At 33.7% G+C, this 18,589-nt stretch overlaps 1 protein-coding gene across 1 annotated transcript in view; it reads right to left on the bottom strand.

Moving 5' to 3' along the window:
* The window catches only part of LOC111086549 (galectin-3-binding protein A-like), a 25,545-nt gene extending 23,318 nt beyond the window's left edge, over positions 1 to 2,227 (bottom strand). The window contains exon 1 of the mRNA XM_022389767.1: positions 1,722 to 2,227. Within this exon, the coding sequence (XP_022245475.1) occupies positions 1,722 to 2,055 (334 nt within the window). The 5' untranslated portion in view covers positions 2,056 to 2,227. The remainder of the gene's footprint in view (positions 1 to 1,721) is intronic.
* Positions 2,228 to 18,589: the final 16,362 nt, after the last annotated feature.

Raw genomic sequence — 18,589 nt, 5'->3', positions numbered from 1 at the left:
AATATTCTTACCAGAGTAAGGGTTAATACCATTCATTTTCTCCCTTTTTTGTACATAAAACGGGTAACACTTTGAAACAATTTTAAAGTTCCACATTTTTAGCGCGTTTACTGATTTTTAATTTTAAAAAATGAATCAATAAAACTCTCTATAATTTAGAACATTCCTGTTCATTCTTTAGTTCACCAGTTTGTGAACCATACTTTAGTTTTTCTGTGTTTATAGTAAACGGTAAGGCTTATAAATGTGTGTAAACCACGATGAAAACTTGTGAATTATGAGTTTGTACAAATCAAGCAAGTCGCATGTGTCAATTATTCCTTGAAGTACGTAGGTCCACCTGTTGAAAGTGCTAAGGATTTTATCGTTTAGTTTTATGTTACTTCCAAATTTTTAAATTATCTCAAAGCACATATATTCAACTAATTCATTGCAAATTAACTCTATAGAGCAGTTGCGGGGAATACATTATACTTCAATTTAAGCGTACCAGTGATAAATAAATAGAATAAAATATTGTGGCAGAAAAAAAAATCGTAGCGGTTTAAAATATACGATAAACGTTGCAGACAACTAAGTATGTAGGTTCGAACAATAAATTTTTCACAAGCGAAAATAGAAAAAATAAATTTTGTCAGCTGTTTCAATTTTATCGTCTTAATGCCGCGAATGAGGACTCAACTGACAGAAAAGGTCAGTAGAAAAATACATTAAGCCGACGCCAAACGAAAGTAAGGCCCCCCAGTGGCACAGCGGTATGTCTGCGGACTTACAACGCTAGAATCCGGGTTTCGATACCCGTGGTGGGCAGAGCACAGATAGCCCATTGTGTAGCTTTGTGCTTAATTACAAACAAACAAACAAACGAAAGTAAGGTTTAATGCTGGGTGTAACACGGGTACCTTTCCATTGGACGAACGGTTTGTGTGTTACAGCTCCAAATAGTGTAAAAAGGAGACCCAAACCCTTTTATACCACTACTCTTAAGTTCGCTATCTATGGTACTAATAGCAATTTTCCTAACGGTTTCTCAATAATATTTTATAAAATAATTTCCTCTGTGTTTCCTACTCTGCTAACTCTGTCAACTCTTGTTTACTTTGATAAGAAGGGGAAAAAAATCTGATTTGCAGGAATACAGCTAATGCTTTCGGTGTTTAGGATGTAAAAAATCAGTGCTTTCTTTAATTTTCTCAATAGTTTCCAGTGTTTCTTTTTGGATAATGTTTTGAATATACATTCCCCTATTTAATAAAGGTTATGATTCAGCCTGTATGGATTTCTGTGAGGTCTTAGAAACTGCATTTCAGATCTGTAATTTTTTTAGTTTAAGTGTATTCGTCAATAATGTTAAAAAGAAGAAAGACGGGAGCCTACACTCAGTTAGTAGTTAATTTCCAATGAAGTTACTATCATGTATCTAACATCGTATCAAAATATTATCTAATTTTATGTTTATTATATAAATGCTTCTTATAAGGATGATTTTACGCTTGTAGAAGAACATTTGGTAAAACGGAAATAAAAAAACAAAACAATGTATAGCACCGAAAAAGATAAAACAGCTAAACACATGTTATAAGTTGATTCTTTGGTTATAAATTTGCTTTACCTGACATTAAACTATAGACATTATTTGATTAAAGAAACAGAGATTTGCGGTTTCTGTCAATTATTCTTAGTGACAACTGAAATGTATTGTATAAAGCACGTTGACTTACAGCGTCCTTGGCCAAACATCGCGTTGTCCGTTACTTTTTCTGCTCCGAGATATCCTAAAGAGCGACACACAATGTCACCCTCTCTCTGATCCCACTCGTCGTCACAGATAGAACCCCATTTGCCCATGTGGTAAATTTCAACGTTGCCTTGATTGGGGGTGCTTCCCCCTACTAAACGGATTTCTCCCTCCTTTATACCTCTTTCGTGGCGCCGTGAAGTATTATAGAAGTTTGTTAGCCACTGGCTAGTTACAGGACAGTTCAGGTATAAAATTATAAAGATAAATATATAAAGAAGGCCAGGGGCCTTGGTTAGAAAATTAAGTAGGGCCATTTTGTGTAAGAAACTTGTTGATACTAAAAGATTAAACTACAAAATCTAGAGGTTGTTATAGTTATCATGAATATCCTTCAGATACAATACACGTTAACAACCTAACTCTATCAGGCTCTAAGAAGTATGTCGCAACTTATGGAACTGTTACACATAGACAGAAGAGAAGGAGGAGTGTCCTAAGGAACAGAATACCACGTGGTGCTTGCTGGCACTAGGTCCAAGCCACGTTCTGTACAGCTGATGACGTATAATAAAGATTGACCTAGCACTTCTTTAAAAAATCCTGGCAGTCTGAGAAGTGGCTTCCTGACTGAACTCTTCCTCATTATATTACTGTTTTCTAAATGTCATACTCCTACTATAAAAATCCCAGTTGTTCACGTTTTAACGAGTCCTATCAGATGGAATCTCTATTTCGTATTCGAAAAACAACTAACCAATTAATATGTAGATGTTAATTCAACATTTAATGGTACAACTACATTCTCAATTTTTAACTTCTAAAGAACACATTTTGATTTGATTTTTTTTAAAACATTAAACCGGATTCGTTACAATTAACACATTATGAAGTTATAAAACATGACTAATTATATATGCACATGACAGCATGTTAGCTATATTAACTTTGAAGTTAAATATTGTTCGAAAAAAGTACCTGTTTCTAACAGTGACGCATTCTGAGAGAGGATGGATAAAATAGAAGTAGATTTCTAAGCATCTTCAATAAATAACCATGTAAAAATGTATAACGAAACAAAAGCCACAACCTCTGCAGTAATACTGCAAGGTTATCTCTCAGTAGCTTAGCAGTAAGCTTGAACATTTATAAACCTAAAATAAGGGTTCGATCCTCGCGGCGAACAAATCACAACTAGCTCATTATGTAGGTTTGCATTAAAACAAATATACAAATATACGAGGTAGATAAGTTTTAGATAATAATCAGTTGTAAAATTTTAGTTGTAAGTAGTGTATGACTTAAGTTGAAGAAGTGACATGATTTGTAAAAAAGTGTCCCTTTTTGTTTATTTGTTTGTTCTCAAGCACAAAGCTAAACAATGGGTTGTCTGTGTTGTACCCATCACTAGTGTTGAAACCTGGTTTTTAGCGTTATAAGCTTTCTGTGTTACCACTGAGCCACTGGGTGGAGGGAGGGGTAGGCAATAATGTCTCTCTGTAAACGGTATCATATTTTAAGTGTTTTCGAATTCTACTGTTAATCTGTTGATAATGCAATTTCTGATCATACACTTTTTTATGCCTATCTTTGAGTAACGAATCATTCTACTGCTATTACTCATTGTCTGTTTTTCTTTTTAATTAATGACTAAGCTCTGCATGAGTGCATAGTAAGTCTGGTTATTGGCTGCTAAACCACTTTTTTTGTACCAGGGAAGTTGTAGAGCATCACTAGCTAGTTGGCCTGAAGGCCAGATTAATCAGAATTTTCCTTCTTCTCTACTTAAAGATTTGAGCTATAAGTTCAGAAAAATCTTTTTATAAGCATTTGATATTTTTTATTGGATATTTTCTGTCACATGTTTAAAATATTTCAAGGAAACGGTACAAACGGGCAATAAAAGAAGCATTATCACTTAAACATGCTTATCCTTTCAAGCCATACATCTCGTATCTTGTGGCCGAGAACTCTGTTCAAAACTATGTAACCCACAGATTCTAAGATGGCTCAAGAGTAGTGGGAATATTATACCCTGTAACCTGAATCTAGAGCAAAAGTTACATCCAAAGTACTTTTACCAAAATAAGAAGTCGAAATATAAACGTCACAAACCAGTCATAGCGTTCTAATTAAACTTGAGAAGATGATTTTCCACGCAATCCAACATCATACATCAAAGAGCATATTGAGTTCTGAAGAGGCAAATAAATTCAAACAGGAGAAACTTAAGGAAGAATACCTACCTACTTTTAAATTATCTGTTAGTGAGATTCTTGAAAGGTGCTTACTTAACTTTCAGAATAACTGTCAGTAGAAATAATAATTTTGTGGAACAATAAAGTTTCCTACCAAAATCATATTATAAGACGAGCAGCTGATGAATATCTAATGCCAAATTCTGATGATAACTTCACGTTAATGCCCAATCAGAGTTGTTTTCTATGGCTTAGATAAAATGTCAATTTGTAAACTTGTGGGAAGACTCATTCACATTGCATGATGTAGCATCAATGCATACTTTCCTTTAAGGGGAACATTAGACCACACACTGGCTCCAAATACAAAGTTATGATGTGTAGGAGCAGTTCAAACAGATACTTCAACCAAGCTATTAAACATCCACATTTCGCTATTCAAAAAAGTCTAAGCCCAACAAGGGAGCATTTACAGTATCAGTGGAAAGCAAAAGGCCAACCTAACCAAAGTCGATTATTAAGCTTTATTTTGAATGTTATACCTTTTAAACTTTATTTGTAGAAAATTAACGGTTGCTTCCGAGTAAAATGTCCAACCCAGTTGATTGTAATATGAACAAAAACTAGACAAGAACTCCTCTCACTAGAGTGAGAGGGTGGTCAACATAACACAAGCAAAGCATATAGACATTAGGCAATTATGAACTTCTCCAGAAATTTCTTAAGGTATACTAACATAAAGGATGTTCTTATAAAATGTTGATGTTGTAAATAAACATTTACTTTATTAAATACAGCTTCAAAAGGAAGTGCTACTTTTCCTCACTTCTACTTGAGTGACTTTGTTCGTCTTAGTCACGAAATGCATCTTTGGTGATTCTCAGACAGATCTTTAACGAGTTTTGAGGAATGTGGTTTTGTGCTTGAGAGGATCAAGACTAGCTTGTGAGCTCTATCTTCCTTTTGTTCCTGTCTCTTTCCTGATACTGATCGTGGGTACTTTATTCGTTTTAATTTGATTATTCATCATTAAAAGTTTGTTTTCATTTCCATTATTTCAATACAGTTTGTTTATTTAACTTTTTATTTTTATTGTTTTTACATTATATCACAACAAAATATTGACAGTCGACTCTGACAATCAGCCACTTCTCAGTTTATTTTTGCCAGTAATGAGGCGGCTTATTTCTATTCGAAACTTCAACACCATGTATGTTTTATTTATTTCTTCCCAGAATATCTGAGTTGAATGTTCAATGCTCTCCTACACGTTGGATCGACTAATGGAGAAGCAGTAGAAACATGTGTTATCATAATGGGCAAACTAGTGATTTGTGGTATAGTTTAGTTCTTTTCTTATGTCCACACAGTAGCCCAAATGTCCTCCAAATAGAAAAAATAACGACCAGTAAGCTGTATATCTGTCAGTTCTGTTAAGTTAAACTAACGAGACCAGGTTTAGCTACTTAGAGAAAACATCTATCTGTTTATGTCTTCAGGTGTGGTAGTTAGTACACCTATGGGGCTGAACATGGTTTGGTGACATTGCTTTAAAGGATGTGTGTCTCTGGTATGATTGTTCCAGCTGGTATCTCTGCCATATTTACAAGCCATAACCAGAACATATCTTACACTTGAAGACATGATTTTTTTAACCAACTGCGGCCTGTTTTTTTTTCTGTTTTGTTGTTGCTGTTTTGTTTTTTAAGCAGTGTATTCCACATGATGATTCAACCATAGCATTAGCTGATGATTTTACTTGAGATACTATTCGAGCTCGCCATGAAACATCACTTGAATATAAGATGGATTGGTAATGTGTGGTTTATAAACACTCATGCAATCCACTGCTCTTGTACATATTTTGATCGACATTTTATGGTTTCACAAATCATCTGGTTCGCCGGCTATGCTAATTATAACGTGTGTAGGACATCTAAACCTAAAACGCTGATACTTGAGCCAAGACTTGCTTTTACAACTCTCGCATGATTAGTGGTGGTACCAAAAGTGGAACAGAATCAAGCTCCTTCTTTCACTGTAAGCCGATAACCATTCAAAAAGGGCAAGCCTGTTTACTGGCTCGAGAGCTGGCTTACATGATAGTGCTTGACAAAATCAAGCCCAGTTGTAGCAGCATCTGCATCAAATAAAAACTCTACCGTGTGTCTATTTCATTTCACAGGCACACAGGCAGACTTTCTTGGATTACTTGGGATGTAGGTGGGTTTCGATAACAGCACAGATAATCTTATGTAGCTTTATGCTTAACAACAAAGTTTCTGGTGAATAATTGCATTTTCTTGAAGAATTCTACAGTTTTTAATTATTAAGTAGTTTTTTGTAATGAATGAATGTAATATCCAGTTAAGAAAACTCAATTTTGTTGCGATGAATGATATGAGCTTGATTAAACAAAGCATTTTTTATTTGAAAAATGAATAAGTAAAGATAGATAACTTATGTTTAGAGGAGTGGTTGAAATATAGCCACATGATGTATTTGACTAAGCTGCCATCTAATGGTAGTATATAGAATTAAAATATTTAGGAACGAATTATTTTGATGTTAGCCTTTGTACCCAGATAACTCTAAATTTAAGTATTATTATCATATTTCCGTCAGATAATAAATTTTTCATTTGATTTGATTAATAGAAGCTGTCTATTATACTTTTTTGATTATTCTTATGGAAATTAAACACAATACTAATGTTTCCTGATCTCATATAATCCAAACGGTCTCAAGTAATACACTTGGCCTTAAATAATTCTAGTTATTTCGTGTAATCTATCCAATTTCAAGCATTTCAACTGACCTCAAGTATTCTGATACATATAAATAAATCGCTAGAATAATTGTGTACAAACAGACAAATACACTGGCTCTGCTAAACACTGACTATTTTTTAACTTCAAATGTTTATTTAGCCAAATGATGATTCAATAACACTTGTGTTTAATTCTTTTAGATTTATGTGTAGAGTTTGTACATATCATTAAGAGACAGTTGCACAAGCGATAAATATTTCTTTGTTATTGTAAGATTGAAATCATTCCATTTCAAATTGGTTGTCTTAAAATTCTTATCAAAGGGCTGAATAGGTGTATATCGGGAAATTTACATATATGTTAAAACATTGCATTTTTTTTCTGGTAACCACAAGTCCACATGAATGGCAACAGCAACTAAAAAGAGCTAATAGACTGATCCCAAATGCTGTTTAAACTGTAACTAAAGATAGTATATCTACATGTAATATACCACATGCAAAAACTCATACATTTAATTTTTACCACTAGATGGGGCTACGTTAATTCAATCCACTTAGCACTACGTAAATACTCATACTCTATAATCAACCTAAGAAGAGGTGGAAAAGATTAGGTTTCTAAAGTATTATCTTTGTCTGAATGAGAGAGAACTTTACTTATCATTTTAAGATACGAGTATAACATATTCAAACTTCTGATCTCCCACCAGTGTAAACATGTCAAAGATAGAAGTAGACTCTAATTTCCTGGCCCCAAAGATCTGTGGCATATAATATCTTTGTCAAAACAAATTTATTTTAGCAGAACTGTTAGCGACTATAAATATTATAACAACTTTAAATGTTAGCGACTATAACTATTATAACAACTTTAACTGTTAGCTACTATAAATATTATAACAACTTTACCTGTTAGCGACTATAAATATTATAACAACTTTACCTGTTAGCGACTATAAATATTATAACAACTTTATCTGTCTACTACGTTTAAGAGTTTTATGTGATAAAAAACAACTAAGTCATGAAAGAATGAAGAGTTGTGAAAAAAGTTTTAATTAATAAAACGGACTTATGTTTTGTGTGGAAACTAAAGGACGAACGAACTACGTAATGATAAACTTTCAAAAAACATTAAAATTACTATTAACTGACAGAAGTGAAAAAAGTTATGAGCATTACGTAAAATAGTTTGTGTTCAGGTGAGCTTAGAAATCGCACAGCACCTTTGAGAAATGTTTAACAATCAAATTATAATGCTCCGAATTCTATATAAGAATTAAGCAATAAATGTGAGCTTTAAAAGTTTATATGAATATCAAGTTCATATTTGAAAACGTTTACAGTAATATTTTATAACATTGGTTAAGTGTAGAGTAAAATTTTCATTTGTTATCTTTTGAACTGAGTACGACGCAGCTGAGAATGAAGGTTATTTTGTGGTGTGTTTTCACCGTTTACATTCTCAACTTAGTAATTTAATATTCAAAACATATTGCTGGGGATAATTTTTTCCGCGAAAATTTATTTATATTTTAAACAGTAAGAGAGCTTTAATTTTTTTACAAGTAATCTCGCGTTTGCTACACACTCAATCGTAGCATTAAAATTTGTTTATTTGTTAGCTGGATTTCGCGCAAAGCTACTTGAGGACTGTCTGCACTAGTCATCCCTAATTTAGAACTGGTAAACTACAAAAAAGGCAGCTAGTCAACATCACTCACGCCAATCCTAGCGCTACTCTTACTACTGAGATTGACCGTAACATTATATCGTCCTCACGGCTGAAAGGGTGACCATGTTTGGTGATAGGATCCGAACCTGCGACTCTGAGATTTTAGGTCGATTGTCCTAAATCACAAGGCCATGCTAGGCTTCTAGCATAAAATACATTATATGTAAATATTTTTATTTTTGGTTATTAAAATAATCATTCTTTGTTAAATTGTCGAGAAATATTTGCGTTCTTAAATAAGCGCTGTATTCCTACTGGGTTAAATATAAAATACTTAGAGATACTACATTATTTCCCAGTCATCTTAGCATTCTTGTATGATTTCATAAAAAAATAATAACAAAATCCCAAGTAACTGAAGTTAGCTTTGTGTGGCTGATTATGACCAATAGATTAGTAATGGTCATTTAATATTATTTAAACCGAGTTCTTATTTGATCAGACTGATGATGTTAGTCTTGCGTTGAGACTGTTGACCATTAGCGTTACGTTCAGATTATGTTGAGACTGGTAATAGTTACTAGAAAAGAGCATAGATTACTGGTATCTGCCTTTTATCTCTGTAGTTGAGCTAAGATTAATGGTGCCTGGCTATCATCCTTAGAGCTCAGTTGATATTACTGGTGCTTGGCTATCATCTTTGTAACTGAGCTAAGATCAATGGTGCCTGACTATCATCCTTGGAGCTGAGCTAATATTACTAGTGCTTGGCTATCATCTTGGGGCTGAGCTAAGATTAACGGTGCCTGGCTATCATCCTTGGAGCTGAGCTAATATTACTGGTGTCTGGCTATCGTCTTTGGGGCTGAGCTAAGATTAACGGTGCCTGGCTATCATCCTTGGAGCTGAGCTAATATTACTGGTGTCTGGCTATCGTCTTTAAGACTGAGTTAAGATTAATGGTGCCTTGCTATCATCCTCGGAGCTGAGCGAATATTACTGGTGTCTGGCTATCGTCTTTGTAGCTGAGCTGAGATTAATGTTGCTTGCTATCATCCTTAGAGCTGAGTTGATATCATTTGATATTACTGGTACTTGGTTATCATATATGGGGCTGCGCTAAGATTGACGATGTCTGGCTATCATCCCTTGAGCTGAGCTGAGATTAATGATGCCTGGCTATCATCTTTACAGCTGATTTGATATTACTGGTACCTGTCTATAATTTTTGGAGTTGAGATCACCTTAATGTAACTCAAAACAAAACGAATGATTATCGGTATCTATCTAATATTTTCATAGTTTTAGGTAAATATTTGTGCCTGAGAATATACTCTGCAAAACCGAGCGTATGTATTATAGTTTCTGATTATAACATCTACATGCCCAGTTGATATTAAACCTAGGTTAAGAGTTCTTTCAAACAATGCTCAAAATTCTTTGATTGATACAGCTGAAGCGGTACAGATGTAAAAGTAGTTATAAAACAATAAACAGCGCACCGTTAGCTGGTACAGAAAATCGGGTGAAACGTTGTGATCTTTATCGTTTTAATCCTCATTTTTACACTCAACATAAGTTATTCCATGCTAATGTCGTCCAAATGTCGTCTACTCTAGATTATATTTAATATTACTAAATTTGTAAAACGAAAACTAAGTAAAGCTTCTGTTTAAACATTTGAGCTTAATCTAATTATATCTAACTACAGTTCCTCAGAAATACGTTTTGTCTAACAATAACTGTCTATATTCCTCAGAAATGAGGTCAATCTATTGCTATCTGTCTAAAGTTTTCAGAAATGAGTTCAGTCTATTTATTTCTGGCTATAGTTCTCAGAAACGAGTTCGGTCTACTGATATCTCAGTAAAGCATTCAAAAATGAAGTCCTTATATTGAAATTTTATTACAGAAATGAACTCAGTATAGTTGTAATGGGTTAACATTTGAAGAACTGAGCTAAGAATATTAATATTCGAATACTGTCAACAGAGTTATCTCAGGCTACTGATAACGTTTACAGAACAAAGTTCTGGTTATTGTTACCCGACTATGTTTTTTACAGAACTTAGTTCAATTTATTGATATTTGACTGCCATGTGCTTAATTGAGCTTGGCTATTAATATCTGATTACAGTCTGCATAAATGAGATAAGGCTAGTGGTATCCCATTACTTTTTTCAGAGCTGAAATAATAATAATATTTGACTAATTTCTACAGAACTTAACTCATGCCGTTGACATTCAAATACTGCCTACAAGACTGATATCAGTTTATTGATATCTGGCTAAAGTTCTAAGAAATGACCTCAGTCTACTGATTATTGTCTACAGGCCTCAGAAATGATATTTGAATATCATTTAAAAAAAAATGAGCTCAGACTATTGTCATCCATATTATTAATATTTCACAAACATATACAGCGCTCATATTCTTGACATCCGAGTACTGTCTACGAAGCATAACTAAAATTATTGATATCTGAATAATACTTTTAGAAAACGCAGTTCAAATTTAATAAAAAGCAATTCTATAAACATCTTACAGTTTGGTGTAGAAAGAATAAGCCTACCATTGTTGGTTTAAAACTGTTCTCAATTTAGCAATCAAGAGACCTTCTCTTATCGCTATTGCAACATATCACCAGCTCTACTTGATTTACTAAAATAGTCACTGAGATCCTCACAGTTACATACAGGGAACACATGCTTTGCAACACTGGAAAAAATCCAATTGTATTCTGTGTATTTTCTAATATATGAGTATTTAACCATATAGTTGTAGGACCAATGTCCTTCTTGGTAATTTAATCAACCTTTAGCTTGAACACTTTAATAAATTAAGCCATTTTCGTATTAATTTAACTTAAGATACTATCATACGAATTGCATTAAGTAAATACTTGTTGTTACTTACATTCTTATAAACAAGATAAATAATAATGTTTACAAGATTTCCTTTAGATATGTTAAGAAAAAAGCTGTCAAAATTTTTATATAAACCTGAGAATGTTGGTTTGTGGTGTAACTTAACACTAAACCATCCTGACTTCTGTGGACTAAAGTATCTAAAAATGAAGTCAACTTACAATCACTTACACTATCAACAGCAAGCTCGTTATTATTATCATGAGAGCTTAGATATTGAAAAAATTAAAGGTTCCACTTCTCCCCTAAATTTAAGTACGGCAAAAATATTATCCACACAACGTATATAGTATAGTGGTTTGATTTCATCTGGATACTTGTCCAGCCTTTGATTTTCATGATGATATTAGAAGACATTAGTGATTGTTGTCTAGAACCCGCACTCTATATTCATATATATATATCTATAATTCTTATACAGCAAATTACATTAGTTTTCAAATCATATATTATGGTACTTCATTACGGAGTATTTTTTGTGAATAATCTGTATTAGAACATAATAGAGTGTTGGCGTACAATGATACAACGTTAAAGCTGGCCAGGTAAGTGTCATTATCAAACTTTAAGTCTCGAAACTCGTTGCAAAAATCGAAAGTATTTTTAGCGTAACCTCTTTAGGTATATAACATTTTAGAAACTTGATTTAAAAAAAATAACAACTCATAATTGTAAGTACCAATATTAGAAACTATTTGGCCTTACAAAAATATTGTCTTTATGGATTTTAGATAGGCTGTACATGATGCTGCCATTTAAACCCATTGGTCTGATATAATGATTTTTGTTTGTAAAGCTACACAATGGGCTATTTCTGCTCTGCCTACCACTGGTATCGAAACCCGAATTTTTAGTGTTGTAAGTCCGCATACAAACCGCCGTGTCTTTGGAGTCTGATATCATGATAAACTTTTTGTATTGTATTATTTTTCTTTAACTTAAGCGAATATCTCTGTAATTTGTCCCTCTTGTCGATGTGGAATCATTATCCAGTTTCTAAAGTTAGTCATTTAATTTGTGTTGTTTCCTTTATCCAGTTTTGTGACAATTATGTCCCTGTTTTTACTTAGGCGTTTAGTAACTTAACATTCTTCCTTTGTTAGATTATATGGCTTTTTACCATAATTATTACTGTTTAAAGTTGATGTCCTTGTTTTTACTTAGGCGTTTAGTAACTTAATATTCTTCCTTTGTTAGATTATATGGCTTTTTACCATAATTATTACTATTTAAAGTTGATAAAGTTATATTATTTGCGTGTTTTAACAGTCTCAGAGATACCTTGTACACGGCGAAACAGGGTTTTCTTTCAAATCTCTCAACATCAACTCGAAAGCAGAAAAACTGTTATGAAACCGTAAAATTTTAGGAGGTAAACTTAAGTACAGGCCATGCACCAGTTCACCTTTTCGTATTTCATCCAGTTCTTCTGATGATAAGCTAACTATTGCACAATCCGGTTTATTAAGGAACAAAGTGCACTGAGATTAGTCTATTCAATTTGTGAACCTGTAATTCTGACCTTATATAGTGTTTTGTTACAATTTGTACATATTAGGTGTTTAAGAACTAAAAAAATCAATAGTTGATTTTTAGAAAGTCTGAAATAAATATAAGTTAAGAAAGAAGGTATTCCAAACAATATAACAGCAACCAGTTACTACGGGGAACAGCACATCTCATAGGTTTCAATTTAGATATTTTATTTTGAAACAGAAATACAATTTGTTTGTTTCTAATTAAGCACAAAGCTACACGATGGGCTATCTGTACTCTGCCCACCGGGGATATAGAAATCCTGATTCTAGCGTTGTAAGTCCGCAGACGTACAAGTGTGCCAACTATACCTAACCAGTAAAAAGTCAAATCTCAAATAGAAATAGGTCGGGACATTTATTTATTTAAAGCGACTATTTATCGATTAATCCAGTACTATATTTGTAACTTCTGTATAAATCATCTGATGGCTAAAGTTTCTTTATTTAAAAATTTCTAAAGAGACTTGTGTTTCAAAAAGCATTGGCTCCATCTATTTTTATTTTTTGTAAATACTTCCTTTATGATAAATTGGAGTATTTTATTTAGAAAATGTCTAAATTCTTTCACCGTCGGAAGTCCTTCTGTTTCATAGTTCTAAATTACAAGAACTGCGGGATACACTCTTGACTAGCAGAGCCACCCAGTGGTAGCCTCTTCACTTCTAACAACGCCATTTGGTGTGTTATTTATCATGTATCTATGTTGTGTTGGCACGCTCTGGCTGTGGGTTTTAACACTTCCTCTGCACGATGAAACCGTAATCATACCCTTAAAAAAACGTAAAAATCTGCAAAAAAAAAGTCTATAAGAAAGGCTGTTAACACTGGGTGTTTACAGTCTTGGTGTATATAAACGTATGAACAAATATAGTATATTGTGTCTTTTCCACCTCAATAGGGCGAGGTTTTTTTTTCCCGTTCAAGTTATGACCGAATGAGCTATTGAAGTCTTAACCCATAAAGTCAATGAATAGACTGTTATATAGAAAGAAAACTTATAGTACTTTATGGACTGTCTTCGTCACATGCTTAACGAAAGATAAAGAAAATATTTTTGTGGATGAAAATGTTAAAGTCTTACTGATCGAAATTAATGTTAATGTGCGAAAAATAAGAAAGATGTTTTTAATCATAAGAATACCAATGAAAAGGAAAGTGATAAACCAATCAAACTGTTTAGATGAGATCAATGTAATTTCTAAAAGTGTTCTTTGCTTCTAACATTATGCGCTTACGATTACGAAAAGGGAAATTAATTTGCATTAATTATTTCTGAATAACTTAATAACCACACTGAAAGGTGTTAACTTCTTATGAGTAATTTGTCTTCTTTTATCTTGCTTTCAATGGTTAATATACCACACTGAAAGGTGTTAACTTCTTATGAGTAATTTTTCTTCTTTTATCTTGCTTTCAATGGTTCATATACCACACTGAAAGGTGTTAACTTCTTATGAGTAATTTGTTTTCTTTTATCTTGGTTTCAATGGTCAATATACCACACTGAAAGGTGTTAACTTCTTATGAGTAATTTGTCTTCTTTTATCTTGGTTTCAATGGTCAATATACCACACTGAAAGGTGTTAACTTCTTATGAGTAATTTGTTTTCTTTTATCTTGCTTTCAACGGTTAATATACCACATTGAAAAGTGTTAACTACTTATGAGTAATTTGTCTTCTGTTTTATAAGAACAGGGACACCATTAAGGTATTTTGAAAAACGACATACAGATGTCCCCACGATAATTACATATATATAAGTTATTATCTTTTCTTATTGTATAGTTGCTGTTTGTTGACATCGCGTTATTTTCTACAGATATTAAAATCTAATTTCATTATCCTTTATTCATTTAACAGATCTATGTTCTGTGAAGTCATACTCTTTCAGAACATGTAGCGCATCAATCTCTCGTTTACTATGTATATGCATCGATGCAAGACCCGACAGTCATTCATTCGTCATAGTGTTTCTTTGATACGTCTTCGGATGAACGTTCTGTCGGTTCAGTTGAACCAGGCATGGTTAACAACATTTGGAAAAATTATATATACGTTTGAATAAAGTACATGTATGTAGTCAATAGTTTTTGAAAATAGCATCTTCGCTGGTGCCCTCCCCCAGTGGCACAGCGGTATGTCTGCGGACTTACAACGCTAGAATCCGAGTTTCGATACCCGTGGTGGGCGGAGCACAGATAGCCCATTGTGTAGCTTTGTGCTTAATTAAAAACAAATAAACAAACAAACCTTCGCCGGTATTTTACGTAAAATATTCGGCGCCACTGTAGAAAATGACAACTAGATTTTATAATATTTCAGCTATAACAAGTCAGAATCCTCTGTTGTAAAAATATGTCAATCACCTCCTCATATCCCTCACTTTAGTTATTTAACTTAGGTATCTTGTGATCAACTACAGATTTGAAATACAAATTATTGGTTTCGTCATTCAGTCTATGCTGATAATGAACATTTGATAAAGGTAGCTTACACTTTTACTGCTTATGACATTTCACCCTAATCTAGGGCATGGTTTCCACAAAATCAAATGGTATCTTTGACCACTCTTATGAAAGAAGTGTTTACAGGGCATCTTTACCGTATGGAGTCGTTTGAAAGAATACCACGTGCCTCCCAAAGCGTCTTCAGTGGGTTAAGTCAAGTAAGCGTTACGAGAAATGTATCGACCAGTAAAGGTGAGCGTTATTATCAGTTTAGACCTGTATAAACTATAGTCCCTGTAGTGTGTGACATTAATGGAAATATTCTGTAGGATGTAGTGGCCGATACGAACACCTATGCTATTGTTGTCCACACCATATGTTTGCCATTGTAATATACATCACGTCCTAGTATGAAAACGAAATTAGATCCGGTCCCAGATTCTCTCCATCTATTTATTTAATTTCTTTTATGCATATTGGTGTATAAAAGACATTTTTCTACTATAAATAAACGACGCTACAACACGAAATTTGTTATTTTAATTTAATTGGACACTCAACATCTCTCTTTACAGCTTCTTCGGAAACGTTCCACTAAAACACGAATCATAACTGACAGTACAAAGCTTCAGTTGGTTTAAAAAATAAGAACTGTCAGTTACGGTTTGCGTTCTAGTGGAACGTTCCCGAAGAAACTGTAAAGAGAGACGTTGGGTGTCCATCTAAATTAAAATAACACATTTCGTGTTGTAGCGTAGTCTATTACTAATCTTAAACTGTGTTTTATCTTGTTGTAAGAAGAAGACAAACGCGTCTCATTGGTAGAACGAATATTGTTACCATTATTGTTAGCGGAATTTAAACATCTAACCGGATCTTAGTGCAGGTCCCCTACGATTGGAGTGAGCCAGAGTCGACAATATCAGTATAATCTAATTGTTTTGTAGTTGGCTATCTGTCTTGTCCCGCTGTTCGAATAACTTTAACATTGGTTCGAAAGTGGTTCCACATTCTACTAACGACACCTATAGCTAATTCCAAACAACCTGCTTTGATTGGTTGGTTTTGTTCATCTGATGACTCTCCACATAAATGAAACATCTAATTGTCTTCCCTGTGGTCTAACCATGACTCATGTTTAACTTGGAGTACTTCGAGATTTGTAAAAGAATAGATTGAGTGACATATATATAGACTGATTAATCAATCAATTACGTTTCTGCTCGCATGACTAATAATCAGATTCCTGATGTCCATAACGACAAATCTTTGTAAAACAGAAGTTTTTTTAGTTATGTCTTGAATTTGATTTCAGCTTTTAAGTTGCAACTGATATGAAGCTATGCAAAACCCTTTGGAAACAAGCACAAAGATAAAGACTATTCGATTTTTTCAAAAGTGAAAGACCTGTAATTTGTAGACTAGAAGTCTTTAGAACGAGAAATGTTTGTTTGTTGTTAAGCGTAAAGCTACACAATGAAACCAGATTTTTATCATTATAAGCCCTAATACTTATCGCTGAACCACTGAGGGACAGCTTGAAATGACATTTTCTTTAATTGTGCTGCTGTTTATGTCGAAATTAATATAAATGATAATATTTAAATTAGTTACCTTGTAGACGGAATTTGAACACTTTTTCGTTTGTGTTTTGTTGGTTTAAATTTGTAATGCCTTTTTCGCACTTTTTAGCGTGTTACCTCGAAATGAAAAATGTTCACTCAATACTTTTGTTCATTTCGAAATGCTTCTGAATATAGTACAACTGATTATAGATCATTAAAGTAAATGAGCTTTTAATAATAAAAAACGGCGCACTTAGACTCTATTGAATTTTTTGGATGAAATAAAATTTGAAATCGAGGGGAACTTCAAACTCAAAACTTTATCAATCCAGTAAGTATTTCAGGTAAATAAGTCCAAAAATTTTATTCCATAAAAAAAATCAGTTTCAACTAACTGGATAGTATACATTGGATTTTACAGGAGCCTTAAGCTATGTAAATACAAGTAAAACTCAGAATTCGTCTATTGGTTTAAAATGAAACGAAGTTTTGATTTCGTTTGTTTTACTTTCGAGCAAAGCTAAACAAGGGTTATCTGTTCAGAGTCATCCTAATTTTGAGCTGATACACTAGAAGGAAGACAGATGAGCGTTTTTTTGTGTGTGTGCCAACAGGGGGAGAACCGTGAATCCTCGGATTCACTGTCTTGGCACGCAAACTAGTAGGCTAAACCCAACCTAAAGTTCAAATAAAACCTGATAGAGAAACAGGTACTTTAAGTGGTATGAACTAAATTTCACAGCTTTTGTTATGCTTTATTAACACTAGCATAAAATACCCGCGCACCGCTGAGAGTTTTAAAGGCCATCTCATGATTCACAGAGGCCCCAAGGTACCGAATAAGTTCATTTGTTATCCTTAGTTATTTATATAATTATCCCAAGGAATGCACGAAATTTGGATTCGCACGATTGTGAGGGGGGTTAAACACAGTTTCAAAAATAATGTCATAGAGATCTTGAGTGGGTCCAAGAAGACAAAATCCGATACTATATTCGAGTTAAACGACCCTGTAAACTTACTCCTAGATCCCCATCAGGCCTTGGTGACTTTTCGGGCGCGTTTTAGCTCCTCTTGGCAAAGAGCTACGCCATGTAGATAAGAGCTCCCCACGAGCCAGCCACCCAAAGTCTTTCTGCTGCCAAGTTTTATCCTGTTAGCTCCAAGCCTATGGAAGGTGTTCCGGACAAACAAAGACCAACGTGAATGAATATAACATATTTTAGTTTTGGTAAAGTTCTTGCGTCCAATCTTTCAGTCTGAATTTCTGCAGATTAACCAAAGGGAAGAAGCTAGAGAAGTAGTGGTACCAACGAAATAAGGGAATAACGAACGCTGTTAACGTTCAAGCCCATTGACGTCAGAACTAAGTATTGGTAGCGTCAGCAAGTTCCATCAGCTCTTTCGTTTCAATTTCAAATTAACAATATATGATTGGCTATTAATTTTTATCACGCTTTCAACTGTCATTGCACAGTGCTGATTGGCGTAAAGCCTATAAACTTATTATACAGAAAGTGTATAATGATTGAGCACATGTTTCAGTTTCGAAGAAATGTCATAACGAAACAACCACAGCAACAAGAATGGCAATATTTGAATTTCTTATAAACAACTTAATTAAGATCAATAAAAGACACCACGTTGTCAGATACTTCGTTATGTTGCAACCTAAATATCTAGTACATTATTAGTTATCATGTTTTTGCCACAACTACAACCGAAT

Source organism: Limulus polyphemus, unplaced genomic scaffold (assembly GCF_000517525.1).
Source record: "Limulus polyphemus unplaced genomic scaffold, Limulus_polyphemus-2.1.2 Scaffold1180, whole genome shotgun sequence".
NCBI classification, from domain to species: Eukaryota; Metazoa; Arthropoda; class Merostomata; order Xiphosura; family Limulidae; genus Limulus; species Limulus polyphemus.
Note: the sequence above shows the minus strand (reverse complement) of the source record. Positions and strands in the feature narration are given on the sequence as shown.